The sequence below is a fragment of the Lepisosteus platostomus genome, chromosome 3, assembly GCF_059453375.1.
Source record: "Lepisosteus platostomus isolate fLepPlt1 chromosome 3, fLepPlt1.hap1, whole genome shotgun sequence".
Taxonomy (NCBI): Eukaryota; Metazoa; Chordata; class Actinopteri; order Semionotiformes; family Lepisosteidae; genus Lepisosteus; species Lepisosteus platostomus.
Window position 1 is genome coordinate 7,339,302 of NC_142613.1, and position 23,743 is coordinate 7,363,044.

The following is a 23,743-nucleotide window of genomic DNA, read 5'->3' on the forward strand; positions in this document are numbered from 1 at the left end:
CTGCTGTTGAACATCACCCAGGTGGTTGCTAAACTACAGCAGTGGATGAGAAAAAGCTTTCCTTTTATAAATAAGGACATAGAGAAGGAACACTTTGAAATGCATTGGGGTGAAGATACTATCATTATTATTAACTGAAAAAACAGCAGCCACAGTGCCTTTCCACTAGGTGGAGGTAAACTGATGAGACATGAACGTGCAGCTCCAGTCCAATTCTAGAGTATGAACATTAGTGTCAGTTCCAGAAGAGTCCATTACATGTAGTAAAGAGAAGACTAGGAGGGGACCCAATTCAATTCAAATTCCTCAGGAGGCCTCAGTGAAACACAAACCAGAGGACACACATGGAAGTGACAGAGATTGTGATTTAAAACTCAGGACAGGAGACACTTCGTTAAACAAAAGCTTATGGGAGTATGGAACCAGCTGCTCTGGCAGGTTGTTGAAGCCCTGTCTTCTTTTAAGAAATGCCATGGATTTTCTCTAGCAACAAAAACAAATTAGACCAAATGGTCTCTTATCGTTTGTGACCTTTTCAAATACTCATTGTATGTTAGGGAACATAATATGCCAGCTACCGTGAAAATAATGAAAATGGTTATCTCCTTGTCATAGCATAGAGTTTGTGATAATTTATAGTGTGGGTAATTGTGACCTACTTCAGTGCATCTTCCCAGCTTATAAAAAAACGCCCATCAGTTATTTAATCAAATGGAAAGGAATTCTACAACGTAGTGTATACAGTAGGAGCATGTGTTCTTCTGAATAATGAATAAGTAGGTTATCCATTGTAAGAAAGCTATGGTGTGTCTCTGTTGACTGTCAATATTCACCATTCATGCAAATCATGAATGGTGCATTCATGCCAGTGCAAGCATGGTTGACCGTATTTTTTAGAGAAAAAAATCCTGTCACAGGCGCTTCACATTCTGCTGAACTTTCTATTCTGACTTTTCTCACACATAAGATGAATAGTCAAGATTTTTTATCTATTACATGCATTTTCCCCTGGTAAACAGCATAGCATTTGTATAATTCACTAAGGCCTAGAAGGATTTTTTTTGACATTCTTACCATTGGATGTTTCCTCTACTGTTTTTCCCAGTGTATGAGGAGCACATCAGTTGTAATCTTACAATCTCGAAAAACATTGCAAGAAATACGACAGTTCTGTAATGTTACAGTTATCTAGCTCTGGGTACATTATGTTTACAGGGATGTCACTATTGAGATAATAACTTGTTATTACTTTGCTTTCATATTATTAAAATATTTTAGGGCCTTTTCACCTCTTAACCTTTTAAGTAATTTATGTATCTGTATATGTCTTGATCAGTGACACAGTAATTAGAATTACATTAACCAAAATTTTCATGTGTCCCTGATGATACTGTAGCTTATCAATAAATTGTACTTGTCCTTTTTTTCAAAAACACATCTGATCAAGATACAAATTTGAAACTTACCACTGGATAGATTTGGTTTCTATATATTTAGTGCTTCACAAAGTTTATTTTTATTAAGTTTATGATTATTGACAGTTCTGAGAGTGGACAGGGAACAAAATTCACAGTAGAAAAATTTACCAATAATTAACAATATAGACAAAATGCTTGCCACTTTTTATTTAGGCGTTGTTAAGGTAATCCTATCAAATGCAAACACAATTTGGAAAATTTAACATTTTTGTGTTGCAGATTTTCTAGCTCCTACATGTATGTAGCTCTTTAGAAAATCTCTTTTCTTTTAGTAGGACAGCTGGTGACAAAGGGATTAGGATTTTCTAATAAAGGAGATTATCAAAGTGTGGATTAATATCGGTGTCATAATCCAGTGAAGGGCACTTAGAGAACAAACACTATTGATTAATAGGAATCTAATAGACTGATGGTTTAGCTGCAGTGAACATGGTAGGAATATTCAATGATGTTTCAAATTTTCTTCATAATTTATTTTCTGTATACAAAGAAATACTTTCTTAGGGTTTAGACTGTATAACAAATAATTATGCACAGATAAAGTATGAAAACATCTGAATGAAACAATGTAAGAAAGTCTAATCATAATATCATACCATTTACACTATTTAAAAATGTGCCCAGTTATCAAAAAGAGAGTGTTCTCTGTATTTGTTGTGGTGCCAAAACGAAACACTGATTGCTCACAGAGGGCTCAGGAACCTAGAGCAGAGATCCATCGTTTCCCCAGTCAACTATTAAAGGCTTTCTGTTTCTTAATCTTGTTTTTTTTTTATGTGGGCTTTTAGAATTAGACATCACCAACATACCTCAATGCCACCCTTGAATTCACACCTCTTCCTATCTGTAGAGGAAATAAAAGTGAGATGGAACATTTAATTAGACTGAATAATACTAAATAAGAAAGAATGAGAGGGTTCTCAGTTAAAATCCATCGGTTGCCTTCAGCAAAATACTAACATCATATTTGCATGTTTTTTGGATGTGACATAAAATGACTTACTATTGTAGGTCATGCTGCAGCAGCAGATATTGATCCCTAAGTAAATATAATTAAAATGCATTTTGTTTTACTGACTTTGTGTTTCTGCTGTTTCCACAGTATGATGTCCCATCAAAAACCAAAAGCACAAAGCTGACAGGAAGTGAAGGCCAAGGCAAAGGGAGTCCAGTTTTAGACACCATCTCTATCAGTGAGGCTGATAAAATGGCTGTCCTCACCCTTATTCGAGAAGAGGTAAAGAGGAACAGAGTGTGCGTCTTTCCCAGCAGCAGTATATGCCCAAATTTGCCCCAGATTATATCAAAATAACACCTGGCTCAGCCAGTTTGAAATCTGTTGCTCATCAGAAGCAAATTTCAGTTTCCTCTCTTTATAATTGTTCTAGGTTTACCAGACACTGTTTGTATTTGGCCAATGGAAAGCCATCTTTCAGGTTCTGGGAGGGGGTGGGGATGGAGGAGAGTTGGAATTTTGGTTGAATCTTGGTTCATACAATATCTAGTTAGTGCTACAGTATCACAGCCTGAATATGTGAAAACATTTTCCTCATCTTTCTCTAAAATCAAACTTCGTATGCACATTAGAGTCCGATAAATTGTTGATTTATGAATATGAATCTTTCATTTTTCTTCTATGGGAGCCATACTTCCTTAGTAAGCCATGTGTCCCTTTATTACAGATCATAACTAAAGAAATTGAAGTAAATGAATGGAAGAGGAAATACGAAGAAAGCAGACAAGAGGTCATAGAAATGAGGTACATGATTGTCATCAGTAGATACAATTTTGAACATACGGAATACATTGTTGAACAAAAACATAAAGATTTTTAAATACTGTTGAACAACAAGTAAATTATAAAAACATTTTAATCCTACCTCTGTTTCTTTCCAGGAAAATTGTGGCTGAGTATGAGAAAACCATTGCTCAGATGATAGGTGAGTTTGAGTTTGTATTGAATGGGTTTACTGCTTTGAAAGCTCCCAGCCAGCAAGAGGATTTATCATGGCATCACTTTTCTCATTAGTTAAAAATGTCAAAATTAAATGAAAACTATTTAATTACATTACTAAAGAAAATAAATAAGTTATATTTAGTTCAAAATTTGTAGACCTTGATTGCTTTTTCTAAAGTATGTTTTTTTTTCTTGCACCACTTTTATTTGACATCTGAGGCCAAAGAGGTGAAAATGCATTTTTTTATTTCTGTTTTTACTTCTGTTCTGATAGTAAAACTCTAAAGCACACCTGTCTGGCTAAGAAGAGCTGCTGGGCTTAAAACCTGTCCTTTTATTTTTATATATTCTGTAGAGGATGAGCAGAGGACAAATATGAACTCCCAGAAAAACATACAGCAGCTCACCCTGGAAAAGGAACAAGCCATCGCAGACCTCAACTCAGTGGAGCGTTCCCTGTCTGACCTCTTCCGGAGGTATGAGAACATGAAGGGAGTCCTCGAGGGTTTCAAGAAGGTAAGTGGTCTTTCCTGACATTGACCAGTGCTAATAGATACATTTTAGCTGTACAACACAGTGATGCAGTGAAGAAGAAGAGAGGCAAGTTCATTCCCAAATGTAATTTCATTTATCGGAAGTAGAGACAATCCACAAAAAGCTAAATAGCCTTGAGAGATGTGGAAGGACATATCTCCTTAACTATTATTGTTATCGCACGCCAGAGACAACCTTCCCCCAGGCCAAAGCAGAGTGAAGCAGCTTTTCATTTTGTATGTGTATCTGTGTCCCAGAACGAGGAGGTGTTGAAGAAGTGTGCCCAGGAGTACCTGGCCAGAGTGAAGCAGGAAGAGCAGCGGTACCAGACTCTCAAGATTCATGCCGAGGAAAAACTTGACAAGTAAGTAAAACGGGATACAGGATACTTGTCTAAAAGGCCATCTTCATCTGATGAATGTTGCTGAATTCTCTATTTGCTAGAGATAGAATGAGCTAGGATTTTTTAATGAAAAACACATAAGCTGGCATTTACAAAAATGTTTTGTTCTTCTGTCTTTTATAGTCCCAGAAGGTTATATATTTATACAGTATATATAATGAAAGGACAAATGGGAAATAATCAGAACATTAAGAAGTGAAACTGTATGGACTATTTCAGTAATATAGTCTGATCTTAATAAATGTGATATAGATATGAAATGTATAAGATTTTGTTCAGAAAAACACACCGAGATGAGGGAACAGCAGCCTAACTGTATGGGTGACAGAACCCCTCTCACTTTTGTGAGGAATGAGCCAGGGGAGCTGCTGGATGGGTGAAGATGGGGTGGCAGGAGTGGTGTGAGAGAAATGCGCAAAGGGGAGTTTGGGACGTGATATACTGTACTACATGTACTGTATGTACTGTAGGAGAGCTGAAGTAGGATTAGGGTCTGACTTTCCTCACGAATTTGAAATTCCATATTGATTACCATATATAAATATTTTAATAGTTTTGGTAATTCAGTGCTCTTCATATTGGAGATTGAATTAGTTTAGATCAGAGCCAGTCAGCCTCTGATGTCCTTTAAATTACTAGTCTTGCTGCTGATGATAACAGAAACAACAAAGTTTTAGTTGAAACAAAGTCTGGCAATAAACGAGAATGAAAGAGACAAGCTTGCCTTCCCTTCAGTGACTGTTTTCTAGTATCAGTTTTTTACTAGTTCCTAATTTTCACAAAAAGAACAAAATAGATAATAGTAGAAACCCAATTAAATAATATTAAAATAAGATGGGACTCACAGGAAGGAAAACAGAGGTTTCTTGTGTGGTGTGGGGAGATCAATGTGGTGAGACCAGCCGTCCACAACTGTTTCTGCTGGTGCAAGATGCCAAGATTGGTGTTATCATTTAGCAGGAGCACGAGACATTAGAAAAGAAAACAGCAGTGGGTCACTAAACATTTGCATCTGTCTTGTGTTTGAAGGGCCAATGAAGAAATTGCTCAGGTTCGTTCCAAAGCCAATTCTGAGAGTGTGGCTCTTCATGCCAGCCTCAGGAAGGAGCAGATGAAAGTGGAATCCCTGGAGAGGGCTCTTCAACAGAAGGTAAGTCAGTTCAGGGAAAAAGCCAGATAGGACAAGTAGACAGCAATCTCTTTTACTGACCAAGAAACATGTCAAATCTAAGTACACTAACCAGTGAAAGCTCACTCAGGCTGCAGTGGTTTCAGCCTGGGTCATGTCACAAGCTAACAGGGAGCAGGAATTCCTATGCAACGGCTCACAGTTGGCAGTGTGCTACTAGCTTAGGTTGTAGCTAGAAGGGTTCCAGTGGTGTCGGCAACAGACTAACTGCTTCTCAAGCCTGTGGTAAATCTTCTGTAAGGCAGTGTTTTCCTAGGATAAGTGGGTGTGGAGGAGGAGCATGTCTGTAAGTCCTTATTCTTCCCATGCAACACAGAAATTGTAACTATGAGGCCGAGTCTAAAACAACTGAAGAATAAAACATTGCAGAGGCTCCAAACTTTAAAAATATAATCAGACTAATATAATGGAGCTCAGCTGCAGAACCCTAATGTATTTTAATATTTTTGTAAGCCTCTTTTTATTTTTTTACAAAATTCAGATGTAACTACCTGGTATAACTTGGTTGCTTCATGTTTGTAAATGCTACAAAAATGAACAGTAATGAACAACATGAACCCATAACATTTTGTGTGGAGCTTTTAAAGTTTCACCGTATGAAATCTGTCTTGGATGGAACTGAAATTGCTTTGGCTAGACAGTGTTTAATCAGTGTCTGTCTTCTTATCTTTTCATTTCAGAATCAAGAAATTGAGGAGCTCACCAAGATCTGCGATGAGCTGATTGCTAAACTGGGAAAAACTGATTAAGTCTCCAGTTTGAATCCTTTATATAGGCTCTTGCCACTCTCCGAACCCACTCCCAAAATACCCTCTTCAACACTGTGCATGTGACAGCTAGCCTTACCTAGTGATCAGCTGTGTCCATAGAATGAAATCAGCCCCTCTGCACTGGCTAAATTAGGCAGTAGGTTTTTTCAGTTAGGAAAAGAAGCATACCCCAACCACAGATCACTTGTACATGCAGTGTCATCTGATATTAATATTTAGCAGCAGTTCTCGGAATGAAGACTTGAAAAACAAACAAAATGAGAGAAACTATAAGAGCTTGTATTTTTTTTTATTTCTACATGAAGACTGTGATCCTTGGACTGCTTTTGCTGATGCTCATTGATTGCCGTTGGCAAATCGCTGGAATATTTAATAGAATAAGAACTGTGGTTTCATCGGTCTTTCATTTTCATCCACTGACTACGGATGGATAAAAATATGTGCAAACCATCCATTTTTAAATTTTGAATTTTAATGTTTGAAAGTTGCTAAAGGTTTGATGCCAGCTGAAATGTTACGTGAGAACTGGGAAGTGGGGTCTCCTGGCAGTTCGCGATGTTTCACAAAACTAAAAAGGAAAGAGCTGAAATGAATGGGGACTACGTCCCCAGATCAGCACCTGTACTCTGGCACAGGGAAAGCTTGATCCTAATGTTTACGCAACCAAATTGCTGCTACAGTCGGATTTAAAATGAAAAAAAAATGGTGACCAAATTCTTTTAATTTTTTTTTCCTCTTCACTTACAAATCTTAATTGTATATAGAATGATTAGTAAACTTTTATTTCCTTATTATGAAAAGCTATGACTTGGAAATACTTCATGTTGGAAATACAGAGAGCTATTGTAACGAGCAGAATGACTTAAGATTTTCATGTTCCATTGTGAAAGCAATGCTTGATGATTTTCATTCACCACTCATCACAACTTATACTCTGTTGCTCTGCTGAGTTCCTGTTGGTTTTGCTTGGAGTGGAAGGGAACTAATGCATTTAATGTCTCTTTTTACTGTTATAGATCCCTGTAGAACATTTTAACACATTCACACCTCTTGCAGTAACATTTCAACTCTAAACTACTCCAACCACTATCAGCAATGACACCGCTGTAAGCCACAGAAGATAGTGCTGTAAGTGTGTCTATATGAACAATTGTATGGTGAAAAAAATTGAAAATGTAACAGAAGGTATTGGTTCCAACACTTTTTATAAGAACAAATTTAAAAATGTATTATTTTTTGTAATTTTATTGTTATTATTTAAAGTGGTCATTATCTTTCTGGTGACTGATTTTATTTGATCCTTTTAAACAAATGCATTCATCCCTCCTAAAGATGAGAAAAATAACTTTGTGTGCCCACATTCTCCCCCAGTATTTGCCATCAAATAATTCTCAAATAAGTTTTTTATGATGCTAAGTATTGGCTTTTCGAGTGGCAAAGTAGGTGAGGACAAAATAATGCTAATTTAAAAACTAGAAACATTAATCTCATTATTTCCTGAACAATGTCTGCTATACTTTGAGCTCCTGTACTTTACTGTTAAATTCACAAAGCCTAGTCTTGATCTTAAACCATTTTTATTCTTATTTGGTTTTATTTGTTGTTTGTTTTTTTATTGTAAGCACGTATCCTCCAAAGAACCTATTGAACACTGTATGCCTGTAAAATAATCTCTTAGATTAAAATTTAGCTAAAGAGAAGCTAAATTCCGGAAGGAAAAATCAAGAAATAATGGCAAATACGATTCCATTATTGTCACTATTTTTGTAGAAGCTTCAGGGAGGCACATTTTGATGTTTTTTTCAATTACATTTCTTCTGATAGAAAGTTCTCCTGTGATTTTAGCCTGAGTCAGAATGACTCCCATCCCTAAAGACTGCATGGGCTAGCTGCAAGAATTGCCACGCTCGTATTGTATAATTTCACCCGGTTTTCTAACAAAATGCCAGATTTAAACAAGGAAACCTTTCAAGACCTGATGCAGTGTCAAAACTGACATCACTCCAGCAATACTCATGCAAATTTACTCTTAATGCACTTCAATTTTTTAATTACATCAGCCGTGTGACACATCAATACACTATTTTCAACTGCCAAAACACTTCGCTATCTTTGTGCCAAATGTAAACAGTATTGTTAATTTTACACAGAGTATAGAAAATCTGTTGCTGTGACTAATATGTTCTTTTTTCTTTTTTGAATTGCTGCCATATGATCGTGTATGTTTTATATGCAAAAAAACTTTTTAGTGTCATTAATATTTGTAAAGTGGAAACATACACAGATGTAATGAAATTATAATGTTTACTAATATATATTTTTGTCCATATCTCATTGCCTGAATAAAAATTATCATAGTTATCACCAACTTTCAGAATCTGCTTGTAATATGTGCTTTATTTAGTTGTTTTTCTGTAAACCACCAACTTGATGTAAAATGAATTTGCTCATGTATTGTTGCATGTGTATTTCTAAATATTTTGCAGGGCTACTGTAATATGTCTACTGGAATAATAAGTAGTAGTTCCATCAGAAGTATATTTGAGCTGGACTGTAATTACATATACCTTTACTGAAAAACAGTTATTTTCAATGACTACAGCAATCAATGCTGTTGTTCTCTACAGATTTGTCTAAGCGTGGTATAGGTCATTCACATGATTACATTATTTAATTTTCATTAATGATTTTTTGTTGGATTTGTGACAAAATATACCAAGGAGAATTGCATCAGTATTGTACAGTAAGGGGTTACCATAAAATGCTATTTTCTCTGGCACATCTATCATATGAAAGTGGCCAAAGAAGCTGTTTCCATGGAAATTTATCAAAAGAACAGGTGAATGAGAATCTTAAATGGTAATTGGTAGTTGGTAATTATTCATTTAACAATTACTAACCAAAAGAGTCTCATGCTCTTAAATAATAATCTAGAGACAAAATAACAAAATCCCACACAGGGTAATAACATCATTTACACAGAAAAAGAGAATGGAAATATGAAAAAGTATTTCCTTCCGAGTTGCTGCAATGAATTTTATAGCTTTTACACTAAATGCTTGCTTTGCAGAGTGTATGTAAAAAGGTTTTAGTTTTATCGTACCGTGTCTGGGGTCAGGGCTATCATAGAATCCTCTTACACTCAAGAATAATTACATATGACAATCACCAAGTGGATGTCAAGTCAGTGACAATTTGTAATGAGCAATGAGTGAGATTACCCTTGTGAGAAAGGGCAGTGTAATCTGGTTTGTCAAGGAAACATTCACCAGGGGACTGAAAAACAGACGGGTCCATAAATATAGCTTTGAAAAGAATAATCTTAAGTACTCTCTACTGTGAAAACAATCGATTTTATGCAAAGATTGGAAATGAGCTAATGCTCTAATTAACGTGTTAGTCCGGATCACTTCATAAGAAAGATCAAATATAAGGAAACTAAACTTAATGCTGTGTTAAAGAAATACTGCACAGTGGTCAGCAAAATATGTTACTTGCTTATTATCGATTCCAAAAAAGAGGTTGGTAAGCATAACAAACAAATCAATTCTCAAAGTCATTGTATGTCCACAGCTCCTCTGAGGCCTTAACAAATTTAAAGCAGTGTACTTCAGAGTAGAGAATACAGCAGGAAACTATGTGGACATATATTTAAAACAAAGACCAAGAGGCACTTCTTTACAAAATAAATTGTTGGATGTTGCTAAGCAGTCTTAGCTTCCTTTAGTTCCTTTAGTCCTGGCTTCCTTTAGTTGGAGATTGTGGTTGAGATCCTTAGATTGGTTACCTACTAAATGGGCTTGGTGGTCCCATATGCATTCTCTTGTTTGTAATTTTTCTCATGGTTCCAAGGTCATGTTTAAGGAATATATTAATAAATTAGCGAGGTTTGACATTGGTTCCTTGGTTCTATGATCCCACCAACCCGCTATTTAATTTGAAAAAGCAAGTATTTCACCTAACATAGGGATACTTTAAGGAAAACATTCTGAAGTCCAAGATTTATAAAAAAATTATAAAAAATAAGAATTTAGTGTTGCTTCATTTTTTAGTTTGAGTTGCAAACCAAAACCAAACACAAGCCTCACAAAATTCTAAGCTATTGTTTACTCTTCAATGTCTTCTACTTTTTGGTTTACTTAATAGAATCAGAGCACTGGTTATTATATTCCAACAGCTTGGCAAAAGAAGGGCTAATCATTTTTGACCGCACTGCTGCCATTCTAGCCTGATCCCATCAGTAATAAGCTTAGCCATGCTGGGCGTGGTTGGTGCTACAGTAAATATGATCCAGGGAAAACCAGGTTGCTGGTGGTGTCAGTATACCAGTAGGTGGCACTCTTCATTCTAGACCACAATGAAATCTAATCCAACACCCCAGTAAGGGTGCAGTACAGGGACAAGGTCCTTTGGATAAGACGATCAATCAATCAATCAATCTTCATTTGCTACAGTGCCCTCTGTAACAGTTTGTGACAGGGCAGTTTACAGCATTATACAGCACTTGACAACATTTCACACCAGTAGTCAACCATGTGGCCACAGAGGAGAGGAAAACAAAAATGTCCTGTGTGGAAAAAAACACTGGGGTTACCCCCACTCTAGGGAGGGATTGGTATGTTACTCATGTCAAAATGAAGTCCTGACCACTGGGCCATTACAGATCCATTGGCACTGTTTGTAATAGGGGTGTTATGCCAGTGTCCTGGCTAAATTCCACTTTAGGCTTGCGCTTAATTAAGATGGTGAATTAATCTCTCATTTCTCCACCTAGTCTGCTGCATAGTGGGGCTGCTGGTGCATAATATGAACCCAACACAATAGTGGTGGTCTAAGTGGGTCTCCTCTTATACAGTACGTAAAGCACTTTGGGATCAGATGAGATAATATGCTACAGAATGCTATAGAAATGCTAAATGTCTTGAATTATTAATAAAGCCAAGATACAAGATGTGATGCAGGAGATATACAGGTATAGATGATATGGGTTTGTACACTGCAAAACAATGGTCTGGCTTTCACTTAAGAAAAAAACGATCAAAATATTTACAGTGCCATTTATTTTTTCACAAAGACCTTCAGGCTGCTCTCATGAAAGCCCTGCGTTTCCCTCATGTCACACCTGTGAGGCCTATCTATAGGGAAGATCTAGTATTAAACACTGCCTCATAAGTGCATTATCCACAAGTGTTGATCTCCTCAGACGGGAAGCAGCTTAGTAATTAGACCTTAATACCAGACAGTATTTTCTTTTCTCATTTTGAGCTGCATTTGGCTAGAGGACTATCGGCACTATGAGGACGGTCTTGGTTTTGCTAGTCTTGGCCTCCATCGCAGTCCAGAGTGAGTATTTGATTATTTGTTACAGAATGGAAAGCTGTTAAGTGAGGAGTGTGTTCTCTTAAGGAGTGAGCTAGTCATTTATTTTCAAGCGGCAGACTCAGAATCCTGCTGCTCCAATGATAATCGATTACAGTGGGCAGGCCAGTGCAATCACTCCTTAAATGCACAGCCTGTCTCTCTCTAAAGTGCTCCATCAACTATTTAAATATCATTTGCAGCTCATGAAAAGAGGGTATAAAAGCCCAACAAAAAGTATGTTTTTTTTTCTAGAAATGACAAAACATTGTTACTTCCTGTATACAAAAACTAAAAGCCCCATTATTTCTAAGGCCTTCTTACTCTCTGGCTAGTAATCACATGAGTACAGTAAATATTCAAGCTGTCAACTTAGAAATACTGAATCTTTTAAAACTGTCAGTAAAGGAAAAATCAGCCTGTTACAGAAAAGGGGAAATGTCCAGAGGAAAAGGAAAAAAAGATTAAATTTCCATGTACATTTCAAAGTATCACTAACTGTAAACCCACAATATGTTATTAATTCTGTATCAGATACATTTCATGAAGGAGACAACTAGTGCAGTATACAGTAGGTGTGTAGATACAGTATATGGTGCTGTCTTCAACAGCTCCTCTTACTTAAATGCTTTTTAAAACTGATTTCAAAACTCAACAGACTGAACCTGGTATCTCACTACTATATATGTCATCTTAGAATACAACAATGACAAAAAATAATCCAATTACAAGTGTATTCTCATTTTCTGTATTCTGTATTAATCGAAATGTTGAATCTAAATTACTTTTTTTCCATTAGATACTGTATGTATTGGGTGCTATATTTTTGTTTCATCCTGTTAATTGTGGTTAAGATAACTATTTTTGCCTAAAGATAGATAGATAGATAGATAGATAGATAGATAGATAGATAGATAGATCTAAAGGCACAATAGTTTGAAATTGTGCAAAGTTTATTGTTGTACTTTATCCATTATTGTACTGTTTCTGTTTTATATTGAATCACCTGAAACATGAAATTTGTTTTGTTGCTGGAGTAGCAATCCTGATTAAGTTTTTTAATTTCTACAGTCAGTAGATTCATTCTAGTTTACTCATGTGTTTGTATTGATTATATATGTACATATAGACCACTGTGTAAAAGGCTTAGACATTTTGCAGTGCTTTGCTCTTTTCAGTGTTTTCACTACTTAATGCAGGAGCAATATGGTTTGACAGTCGTACTGTATACTGAACTATTACACACTTTGTTTTAAAATTGATAGAGAAACAAAAATTGATAGATAAACAACTGTTAATGACAATAATTACCTGACAATAATTAAGTTAGATTTGATAGGTAATTGTTATGTACAATAAAAGCAACTATAATACCTCATGTTTTAGGAGATTCTGATCAGTGTGAATTAAAGATTGCTAAACATCTAGTTTAATTTATTTTACCTGAATTTTCAGTTATAATAAATTGTTAACGCTTATGACATGTATTGTAACATTGATAATAAGATGTCTAAGACAAGAAAGTCTTTGATTAGCACTGCAGTATACACATATGAGTAAGAAGGAAAGAATTTCAGAGCTGGGTCTTTTAAAGAAAATGTTTAGATCTTGTAATTGGCTTTCTTAAAAATATTTAAATCAAAACCTGAGGCAGAGAATTGAGCTAGTTCTGACAGTCTCGCTTGATATACAATGATATCCAGCAGGGGGCGACTTTAAACAATAAGCACATTATTTTTATAACGTTGTTACAGATTTATTACAGTCATATTTTAATGTTTAAAGGCTGCATTTACTAAATGTATAGCATTACTAAATGGAATGATAACCTTTTTAAATACTTTTTAAAATTATTTAATCATGTAGCCTATAAAAATCTCTCTCAAAAATAATTATTTTTTTCTTAAATTTATTATCATTGCATTTAACATGCATTTCAGTAACGCAACACTGAAGTCTAAAGGATTTAGGCAAATGTTTAAATAAAGATATCATAATATGACAAGAGAACAAAAAAATTCAATCAAAGATTGAAAAAAATTCAAAGCACTATTAAATGAAAACATCAAAAAGTTAGTATTGTATTGGGTACAACCTTCCTGAACATTAACACAGCCCTAGCAGTGTGAACACATAAAACTGAACAGCCTGGACAAGCTCCTGTGGGATATCCTCCTACTCTTCGTGTGCACTTCCATCTAATTGATAGTATCAGAAATATTCCTCTGTGGTCAAGACAAAAGATGGCCCTGACAAGCTCTCAACAACATTTTTTGAACCCATGCCATTGTATTCCTAGCACTGTGAGAACTCCCATTGTCTTGGTGCAAAACGGACATTACCTTGTGAAAAGCAGGAATGACAAATGTAGGAATGATGGGTGAAGATGTTGTAAAAGTTCCTAAACATATCACTGAGTAGTAAGGTTGCCCTGAGTCTGCACAAGAGATGCTCCTGTGTTTAAGGATATTTCTTTCCACTTTCATCACTCCACTGGTTAGCCTGAACAACGTAATACAGTATATTGCTCACCATGATGTCTCCACACACATTGTTTTCCATTTGGTCTGTCAAGGGCAACTGAATGACATTCAACAGTGAATAAAAGACCCCAGCATTCACTGTGCTGCCACTCATCAGAAATTCCTTGGCCCAAAGAACATGTTGTCTGTACCGTTCAATGACCTCTGAGCATTTTCATTCAGAAGTCGAACTAGTTTTCCTGGTCATGCATGGGATATATTTTCCTGGGGTTTTTCATGCTGTAGTACTGTAATTTAATAGATGGATAAGATGTGATGTGATGGTTCTGGGTCTGTGTAGTGACCTTGTGCAGTCTAGACCTTTGTCAGTTTAAACACCCCTTCTCTTCCAAACTGTGCATCACCAAGTCATCAGCACCTTGGTTTATCATCTCATCTGAAAGATTGCATTTTACCGCAGTACAGTGTCACATGTTGCCATACTGGGGCTTTGGTCCAGAATCTTTGGGTCTTAGGGAAGCGCGCCACCTACTGGTCCACCAACAACACTTACAGCGGAAATCTGATCACAGGCGTCTCCCATCCCAGTACTGACCACATCCTTTGTGGTCATCCAAACAAGCTTCGGAATTCTGAGGAGAACACAAATATGTCCTTCTCAAAATAATCAATAAACCTTTCTGCTCAGTCTTTAACATGTAAATAATGTACAGTCTGTGCCTGATAAACTATTGATTCAATATATTGAATATTTTTTGCACTATGCTGTGGGGTTGGAGTGCTTGCTAAACCTTGAAGCATTCTGCAGTCTGTTGTGGTTTGCCGATGACGTCCTGTTCTCTCCCCAGGATATGGATTTTTTTTCCCTTTATGGCAGCGAGTGGTGGGATCCCCTTAGTTCAACCATGCGGAATCATCACATGACTTGTTCTGCTTAGTGTCAAATCAGTTGTCTCTTCTTGTTCGGTTTGTAAAGGCGAGGGGCTGAAATGCCACACCTGTATGGCGGCGAACGAAGAGGAATGTAACCGGCAAGGCTCACAGAACTGCCCGCAGTATGCAGATGCCTGCTCCACCATCACGGGGCCCAGTAAGTATAAGGAGAACAGGCTGGAGTCCCCTGCCCAGCCACTGTGTCTCAGAGAGGAATATGGAGCAGTGCTCTATGTTCCTCGTAAAACTGTTGTGTCAGCAAAGCTAATGCTAATAGCCAAATGTTGCACAAATGTTTGTAAATATAACATTAAGTTTTCTGTTGTGTTATAATTGAGCAATATTAGGAGTGTTTTGATTCTTAGTAACTCCATATGTCGATAATGTTAGAACAATAAGTGGAGAAACATTGGCCTTTGTCTGATGTATCGTAAACAGAAAAGAGTATAGGGCCTGGATCTACAGGAGTAAATAGACAGGAAATTAGCTGTGTCATACAATAACTATATTACCTGTTGTAGGAACATAATGTATTCATCCAGCTGGAGACTATTTGCACAGTAATGCCATAATAGAAACTCAACTATGAAGACTTTGATGTAACTGGAAAAGCATCTCCCTGTTGCAATTGTAGCCTGAGCCCAGAAGGTGACAGTAGTATGCAGACTATTTTACATTCTTCCTGTATAGTTCTACAGATAGTGGTAATATCCGTCATATAACCTGCAGGTTCGGTCTAAAATATGAATCCTTAGGGTGTGGAGTCCTTCCTTTATTAGACATGCAACAGATGCAAAACAATACCCCAGGGAAGTACTGTTAAATTACTGTTATCATTCTGCATAATTACTATGATCTTGAGAATAAGATTAAAAAAATGCAGCATGGCTGTACATACTTTAATAATGGGGGGCGTTTTCCGCCAAACAGAGCTATGCTAGTATCATTCTAGTACTCAAATTACTGTATAAAACACAATGGTATTTGTCCAAAATCCAAGGTTTATTATTTTGTAAGTTTGGTTTTTTTTTTGTCCCATGTGTCTCATGCTCAGAGATTTACTGTTTCCTGTTATAAAATGTACTCCCCTTTTTGTATACATATTTCAGTTGATTGATCACTGTAAAAGTCAGAGAGGGTTTTATTTGCATCTGTCCCGAAGACTGATTTTTTTTAAAGAAAAGAAAACGGAGAACATCTGATATTTTTTAAGTGTCAAATGTAGGTTTGTATGTCAGATCAGATGCATTTCATTTATTATGCATGCGATCTGGTTAATCTAGATTTGCGTTTCTTTTTATGCTCGATAATCAGCGTACGTGAACTGTACTGTTCTACTTGGGCTTAGGGGGTAACTTGGTTGAAAGCTTCTTATGATTTTTGCTTGTTTTTAAATGCCCCCCCACTCACAAGATTTATGAAGAGAAATCCAGGCATGCCTTCTTAATGTATGTAGGAGATGGTGGAGGTTACAGAAGATTATGCCTCACTCTGTATTTTCATCTGGAACCTTTTCAACTCTTGGGCCTGCAGGCTAAGGCTTTTGATTAGTCCAAGTTTCAATGTCACCACAATGCTTTTAATAGCTTCGACCAGATCTGCTTCTCACTGAGGGAGGACTTACTGGGAAAGAATGATTCAGCATGACTGTGCCATTGATATTTCATTACTAAGCCCACACTAACTCCCTCCACATGTGAACCCTGAGAATCTGCTGAAATGGCTTTTCAGAAAAGCCACATCACTTTGACACATCTAACTCCTAAGAGCAAGGAGAAATCACTATCTCACTGGAGCCAAGGGGAAATGGCAGAGGTTAAAAGGACACTTTGCCAATGGGGTTAACCCTTTAGCTAGCCCTTGTGGATGTGGTCATCAGTGACAAGCAAAAGCTTCAGACTGTGGTTGCTGATAGACCAATGGCACTAAGTGAAAGGCTTTAACGTAACCTTGAGTAATTCCCCACAGAAAAGACAGACATATTGTCAGTAGTGAACAACCACTATGCACCTGGGTACATTTCCAAAGCTGTAGTATATTTAAAATAAATACTCCAGAAACAGCACCAAACCTAACCCTCTGTCTAACCCATTTTTGATCTATTCAGAGCCCTAAAATTAATTATGGTTTTATTAAAACTAATGCCTTTTTATGTGGCAGTGATGTTAGAGAAGGCTAGGACTTTTTTAAAGAAGCTTTCTAATACTTCTTTCTTTAAACATGTAAAATGATTTAATTGATAACATATCACTTAACACTAATGATTAAAAAAGATTGCTACTTATTTTTCAGTTATCACTCAAAAAGTATAAATAAAAAGACAAATCAGAAATATAACACTTTTGCACGAAAATTTCTCTTCAGAGCTACAGATCATTAGCTTCTTAAGGTGATATGGATCACTTTGATTATATTAAGGGAGGTTTAAATCTTATTCATTTTTTTAAATGATCAAAATCTTTAGCAGGTCTTTGTTTCTCGAAGGTAAGACTAACAGGGAATTGCACACAATTTTTTGGATGTTACAGTACTTCACAATGAAAAACATCTGCTCTTTTTTAATTACAAATACTAATTAATACAAATACAAAATGTACCAAATGATAGCTGATTTTCTTAGATACGATAGCAATCAGGTTAGTATTAGCCTATAATATTCACTTGTAACATCTATGGTTCAGATTACTGGACAGTTTTCAGAATCAATATTTTAGACTGAAAACAAAGATTTAACACAACAAATTTTCTCATTTTGCAAGTAACACCTTTTTAGAAGGCTTCTCCTTGCATTCACATATCTAGTGATTTAAAGTCTGTTTAAAAGGAGAAATGTTCTAAATCTCTTTAGATTAGCCTCTAGATTTTTAGTAGGATTAGATTAATAAGGACTGGTCTCTGTTCACAAGCCATCACAATATTGTAGAAGCTATTGTACAGCACACAATATAATACAAAACCAAAATACAATGACAAAATATAGACAATAATAATAATAATAATAATAATTGCTTACACTTATATAGCGCTTTTCTGGACACTCCACTCAAAGCGCTTTACAGGTAATGGGGTCTCCCCTCCACCACCACCAATGTGCAGCATCCACCTGGATGATGCAACGGCAGCCATAGTGCGCCAGAACGCTCACCACACATCAGCTATTAGTGGGGAGGAGAGCAGAGAGTAATGAAGCCAATTCATAGATGGGGATTATTAGGAGGCCATGATTGGTTAAGGCCAATGGGAAATTTGGCCAGGACGCCGGGGTTACACCCCTACTCTTTTCAAGAAACGCCCTGGGATTTTTAACGACCACAGAGAGTCAGGACCTCGGTTTTACGTCTCATCCGAAGGACGGATGTCAAGATCATGGAGCTGGTCTGACAAACAAAGGGTTAAAACTTGAAAAGGCTAAATCAAGATGTCTCTTAAGGCTGACTACAATTTCTTTAAAACAATGGCTGACATTCTGAAAGTAGCACTTATACAAAGCATTAGGAACAATTTGTGGGTTAGATGACAATTTGCGGGTAACAATAACATTCAAACTATGGGAATAACACGGTTAACATGTTAAAGGAATATGAGAGAAATGATTAAAATATAGAGGCACTTTACCTGGAACAATGCAAGGCATTCAAATACTGGACCTTCTAGTCCAATCCACAACGGCACTGCGGTCTACCCGACTCTTTCATTATTTGACTTGTTTGAAAGTCAGATGTTATATGCTTAAGGATCTGGCTATAACGGGTTGTAAAATGCTTTGGAAGGAACAATATGTGACTATCCCTGCACTACACAGTGATGAGCACTAGATTGTGCCCATTAGCCTTTGAAGAGTGTCCTACCTTCTGAAGCAGGACTTTGCTTTCAGGTGTTTAACATCTGACACTCCAGGAAATGGCCAGAAAGTGGATTCCTGGTGTCTTCTGCCTCATTTCCTTCCACGCCGTCTTTTATTAACATGGAATGCTTTTGTCGTGGCTTGTTTTTAGACACCGTCATGAAGTCCTGCTCCTACAAGTCCTTCTGCGACAAAGCGCACCAGAGCAACTCGGGCGTTAAGATGGACTGCTGCTTCTCTGATGACTGCAACGGGCCGCCCAAGGGCCGCAGCGCCAGCCAAGGGGGTCGCAATGCGGGCTCTGTCCTGCACTGCAGCCCCACCCTCATTCTTGGGGTGCTGTTGGTCAAGCTGCTCTTCAGCAAACTCTAAGAAAGGACATAGCCCAACACATAATACCCCCCACCTTGTTCTCCTTTCCTTTCCACCCTCTATCAGGTAAGGAGCCAGATACAATGAGCTCCTTGTCTTCTGTATGGTTTAGAGCACAATTATATTGGATCTGATGGGTGTGTCCTGTCTTCTGATTGTCACATGCTGTGGCTGGTAACCATTCCTAATCAGTAAAAACAGTAAAAATGTTTACTTTATGCTGTAATTGCACACTGATACTGTCCTTTATATTATAGGAGCAATTGATAGAGGCTGGGATGTACTGTAAGTCATAGAATCACTCTCTTAACTAGAGGTGCACAGCAGAGCTTGCCATAAGGCTCCCTGTTTTATGGTTTGCTTTATTCCTGAGAAGAAGCTTTTGAAAACAAGACTGGGATCTGTTTTTTTTTTTTAGCTTTTTCCATTGTCCAGTTTCAAGACCTGCTCTCGCTTCACATGCTTCATTGCACCAAGTACAGTTTATCTGAGTGAAATACACCCTGCAGGTTTGCAGACCGCCAAGTAAAAGTGTGATGTTTAAGGATAGAGTTAAAATGCTGTAGAATGAAAAAAAAAGCACGAGACTGCAAAAAAGAGGCACATGGAGAAAGAGGAACAGGAAGGGCTGCTATAACGGGTACTTGTTCTGCAGACATTTACACAGTACTGGTTAGAAACCTTGCCCTGTACTGTCCCCTGTTTCCCTGTGTTCAATGTCCTTGCTTCAACAATACCACCCTTTCTCTGCTGTCTTAAACCATGAGTTACAACCTGATCTAAAGCACTGTGTGTCAGATGTTGACCAGATGTACAGAAAAAGAAGACCTGTGAAGTTTCAGCCTCATTCCTGCCCTATTGCTAGTGCTATAATAATTGGCAGGTGTCTTCCTGGCTTTTTGCTGCACTCATGTAAAACATGGAAAATACTGCCAATTTCCCCATTTAACATTCTTATTTGTGGAATTTTAACTACTGAATTGCAGTTCAGCAGTCTATTCAGTGTAGTGGATGAAGGCTGTCAGTACTCTTTGCATCTAGTAAAAGATAAAGTGAATTTAAAGTGACCTCACAAACCAACATGTAGGACTGTAAAGAGAAAAGAGGGAGAAAGGAAGGAAATTTGAAATATGTGGATGCAAATAAAATGCAATTAAAGGTCAGCGATTCTTCCCAAACACAAAAAATAAAGTTTCAGCTTACTTTTTTCTTAACCTTCGTATTTTGGGAAGACAGCTTTTGTCTGAAATGTTTCCTGCGATGGACGCTTTTTAGAATCTAATAAACTGTGCCGTATGGTTAATAAGAGATGGACTCGCCTCATTTGTCATATGACTTTGACATTCTGTATACAAATTTAAGAGCACAACTTCACCTTCATTTTATGGTGCATTCAGTGAAGAGAAAATCTGGGAGCAAGGGGATGAAAAAATACTGACAGAAAAAAGAAAAGAGAAATGATTAAACCTCAAAAGCAAGGAAGTGTTGAGAATATCCTGAATTCACTTCTAAGAACTTTGCACTGAAGACAGAAGGGGACATTTTCCACATTTTGCTTAAGCAGTTGTTAAGTTTTTTTTGCTCCACCATAAATCTGAAGCATATGTGTGTCCACCGAGTCCTTTAATGCTCTGCTGCCTCTCACATTACTGTAGGAGGTTGTTGGAAAGTCATTAAAATCCTTTATCTTTCCAAGCAATGGAATATAAATTAAACAGAAGATACAATCAGATCCTCACCTAAAAACGACTACAAGAAAAAGTTAATATATATAACAAGCTCGCTGTTCTACATAATTTCATTTATAACTTTCTGTGGGCAAGTACTGTAGCATTGATTTACAAAGAAATACGAATAATTCTGTATTCAGAAGCCCGTGCTCTCTCTTTCGAAGCAAAGCAGTTTAACACATTTCATAATATGTGCAGTGGTTAGATTGTGCTTGCAGCGTTCTGAACGAAGTCGCTGTAATTCCAGTTTAACTATACACACCGTAAAACATGACTTCCTTTTGAGGTCAAACTGATGCATACAAAATGAGCATACACTCGAGACTGTCCACGTTATCTCCTTCTGGGAAGCCGCAATGAACAGGCGCTTTATTTTACGTATTATTCGTTTTCCAGATGTTACATTTTGCTAGATACACATAGTCACTTTCGGGTCTTTCAATTTCATATATACTAAACTAGTTTTAAATAGCGCTGCTTTGTAAACAGTCTGTCTTTTAAAAAAGATTAGATAATTCTTCTCACTTTATAGAAAAATATATAGAGAGAAATTAAAATAACTGCATGATGACCTCTTAAAGTTTTGAATTAATCTAATGTCCTCATTTGAGACGTCCCATCACATTTAAACACGAATGTTTTTTGTAAAGATGTAAAAATTTTGTATTAATATCAAAAATGGCAAATTTAAACAATTTCAGACTATTTGGGGGGGGAAAACAACGATAAAATGACATCATACAGGCGAGGTCATATGTCTTCTGTGCTTTCCTGATGCTAAATGTCTTTCTTATTGCTTCAGATTCTCCGTGGTTTCATATACTGTAGGTCCTGTGCGCGTGTTTCATCTCTACCCTCTCTGCAGCCAGATCAGTTATAAGAGGATTCGACGCAGACGCATCATCAGGAAGTGCTAAGGGAGTAAGGTTTAATTGTTGCACAAACACTGTTGCAGACCAATTGCAACCAGGGCCGTGCAACTCCAATAAGCTTCCCCAGGTAATATTCACGAATCCTCAGCAAGTTTTGTGCATTGCAAATGTAGCGTATAAGGCAGTCACAATAGGTGCAAATTGTCGAGAACTCCTGTCATCTTAACACAGTTCTCTTGTAACCTTGGTCAATAAAGTAGTATCCAGTTCTTAAATGTTTTCGTTTTAGGTTTGATACAAGGAAGTGCGGTGTTTCTCTACTCTACTTGACAAGATAATCTTATTTAATAATGGTTTTTTCCTGAGCAAAAAAAAAAAGGCATTTTCTTTCATTTTTTCCTTTCGGAAATATTGTTCTCTCTAGTTTTCGCATTTCTTCAAAGAAGAGGGCAATGCATCCAGTTCTGCACTTTTAATTCTGAGGCACCGTGGAACGGAGATGTCTTCTTTCTTTCTGATGTGATGGTATTGTGGAGAAGTGAGTGGGTGGCGGAATTAGCGGACAGCGCACGAGGAGTGGAAACTGCGCAATTTTTTTTTCTTTACTATCTCTGAAAAAACCCACAGGAAGTGTAATCTGCAACAGGTGAAACATTTTCGAGATAAAAAAAATATTTATATACAGTATATATTATCACAATACAACTATATTAATTTTAACCAGGTTGTAAGGGTTACAGACCTTTTATAATACAGGCGACGAGTTATGCGGAGGACAGAGTACACTACTACTGTACGTTTTAATTTAAAGGTCGCTTAAATCTACCCAATCACATATGAGAAGGCACTGTGATTAGTGGCATAGTTTTTATTCTTTAAGGGTCGCCATGGAAAGATCGGAAGTACTCTCATCTTGTTTCGTCACATTTCTCAGTTATGTTTTTTTTATAAAGTGGCTTTTTGGTTCTCAGGAACATTCCAATTCAGTGATTATCAAAGACACAGCTAGAACTCAGCTTTATAGAACCAGAAGAATTCAAATGATACAAAAGAGACATAAGATGGGAGATAGTAATAACGATCGAGCATTTATGTGAAACATGATAGCCAATATAGGACACGTAATATTCGAAATATTTGAAGTGCCTTAGAGGTTGGTGTGGAGTGTGTCCAGAAATAGTGTCATCACATTTGGCTTTATTCACAGATTCTGCAATGTATCTGAGTTTTAAAATCTCCAACAGATGCAAAGTGCAGAAAATAAAACACGATACACATAATGGGATATAACCCTAAATATATGTAACACATATGTGGTTAACATATTCTGGATATATAATGTGGTACCTTTAAGATGCAGAGAATGACTTAGTGACCATGGCATTTCCTTCTGTTGGCATGGGGAGCAAACATCTGATTAACATGTGAGACCTCCAGCTCTTATGATGAACAGTTCCTTCTGAGCATCATCGAAAAAGCTGATGCTTCAGCTGAGCGGGTCTTGCAAAGGAAATAAATGAATAAATTTGTAAACAGGAGCCCTTTTTAAGAAACATCTTTCAACATTGAAAGAGTCATGTGATTTATCCTTAGCCCAGTTCTCACAGCAGTATTGCCAGTCATAAAACATTCGGAAAGGGGTGGAAGAAAGCAGTCATGCCTTTCCTACTCTGCTATTGCATTATTTTAAGTGGCTGGTCAATAAATCAGCAAGCTGTCAGGGTGTGGTTCCTAATGAATACGCACATTGTGTTGTCAGAAGTGGTTTGTAAAGGATGATTGTTCATGATCCTTCTTTACAAATGAAACCTATGCTAGAT

General features: G+C 37.0%; 2 protein-coding genes across 5 annotated transcripts in view; both read left to right on the plus strand.

The window, feature by feature from the left end:
* tacc1 (transforming, acidic coiled-coil containing protein 1) overlaps positions 1 to 8,699 on the plus strand; it is a 63,639-nt gene extending 54,940 nt beyond the window's left edge. For all 3 annotated transcript variants that reach the window (XM_088624186.1, XM_088624185.1, XM_088624184.1), the window contains exons 7-13: positions 2,581 to 2,715; positions 3,161 to 3,237; positions 3,375 to 3,418; positions 3,791 to 3,951; positions 4,227 to 4,333; positions 5,402 to 5,522; positions 6,242 to 8,699. In XM_088624186.1, coding sequence (XP_088480312.1) covers positions 2,581 to 2,715; positions 3,161 to 3,237; positions 3,375 to 3,418; positions 3,791 to 3,951; positions 4,227 to 4,333; positions 5,402 to 5,522; positions 6,242 to 6,310 — 714 coding nt within the window. In that variant the 3' untranslated portion in view covers positions 6,311 to 8,699. The remainder of the gene's footprint in view (positions 1 to 2,580; positions 2,716 to 3,160; positions 3,238 to 3,374; positions 3,419 to 3,790; positions 3,952 to 4,226; positions 4,334 to 5,401; positions 5,523 to 6,241) is intronic.
* Positions 8,700 to 11,508: 2,809 nt separating this feature from the next.
* On the plus strand, positions 11,509 to 20,627 carry LOC148674231 (uncharacterized). Of its 2 annotated transcripts, none has more exons than XM_088624190.1 (3): positions 11,509 to 11,674; positions 15,122 to 15,262; positions 19,101 to 20,627. In XM_088624190.1, the coding sequence occupies exons 1-3, from the start codon at positions 11,626 to 11,628 to the stop codon at positions 19,319 to 19,321; spliced, it is 411 nt and encodes a 136-aa protein (XP_088480316.1). In that variant the 5' UTR covers positions 11,509 to 11,625; the 3' UTR covers positions 19,322 to 20,627. The 2 variants fall into 2 exon arrangements, with proteins under 2 accessions (XP_088480316.1, XP_088480317.1); XM_088624191.1 differs by having other exon boundaries at positions 11,512 to 11,674; positions 15,149 to 15,262.
* The last annotated feature ends 3,116 nt before the right edge of the window (positions 20,628 to 23,743 follow it).

Excerpts from the sequence above, each read along its gene's own strand:
- LOC148674231 (XM_088624190.1), top strand. The coding sequence starts at position 11,626 with ATGAGGACGGTCTTGGTTTTGCTAGTCTTGGCCTCCATCGCAGTCCAG. Across the intron at positions 11,675-15,121 it reads GGCCTCCATCGCAGTCCAGA|TTGTCTCTTCTTGTTCGGTT; the intron begins GTGAGTATTTGA and ends GTGTCAAATCAG. Across the intron at positions 15,263-19,100 it reads CTCCACCATCACGGGGCCCA|ACACCGTCATGAAGTCCTGC; the intron begins GTAAGTATAAGG and ends GCTTGTTTTTAG.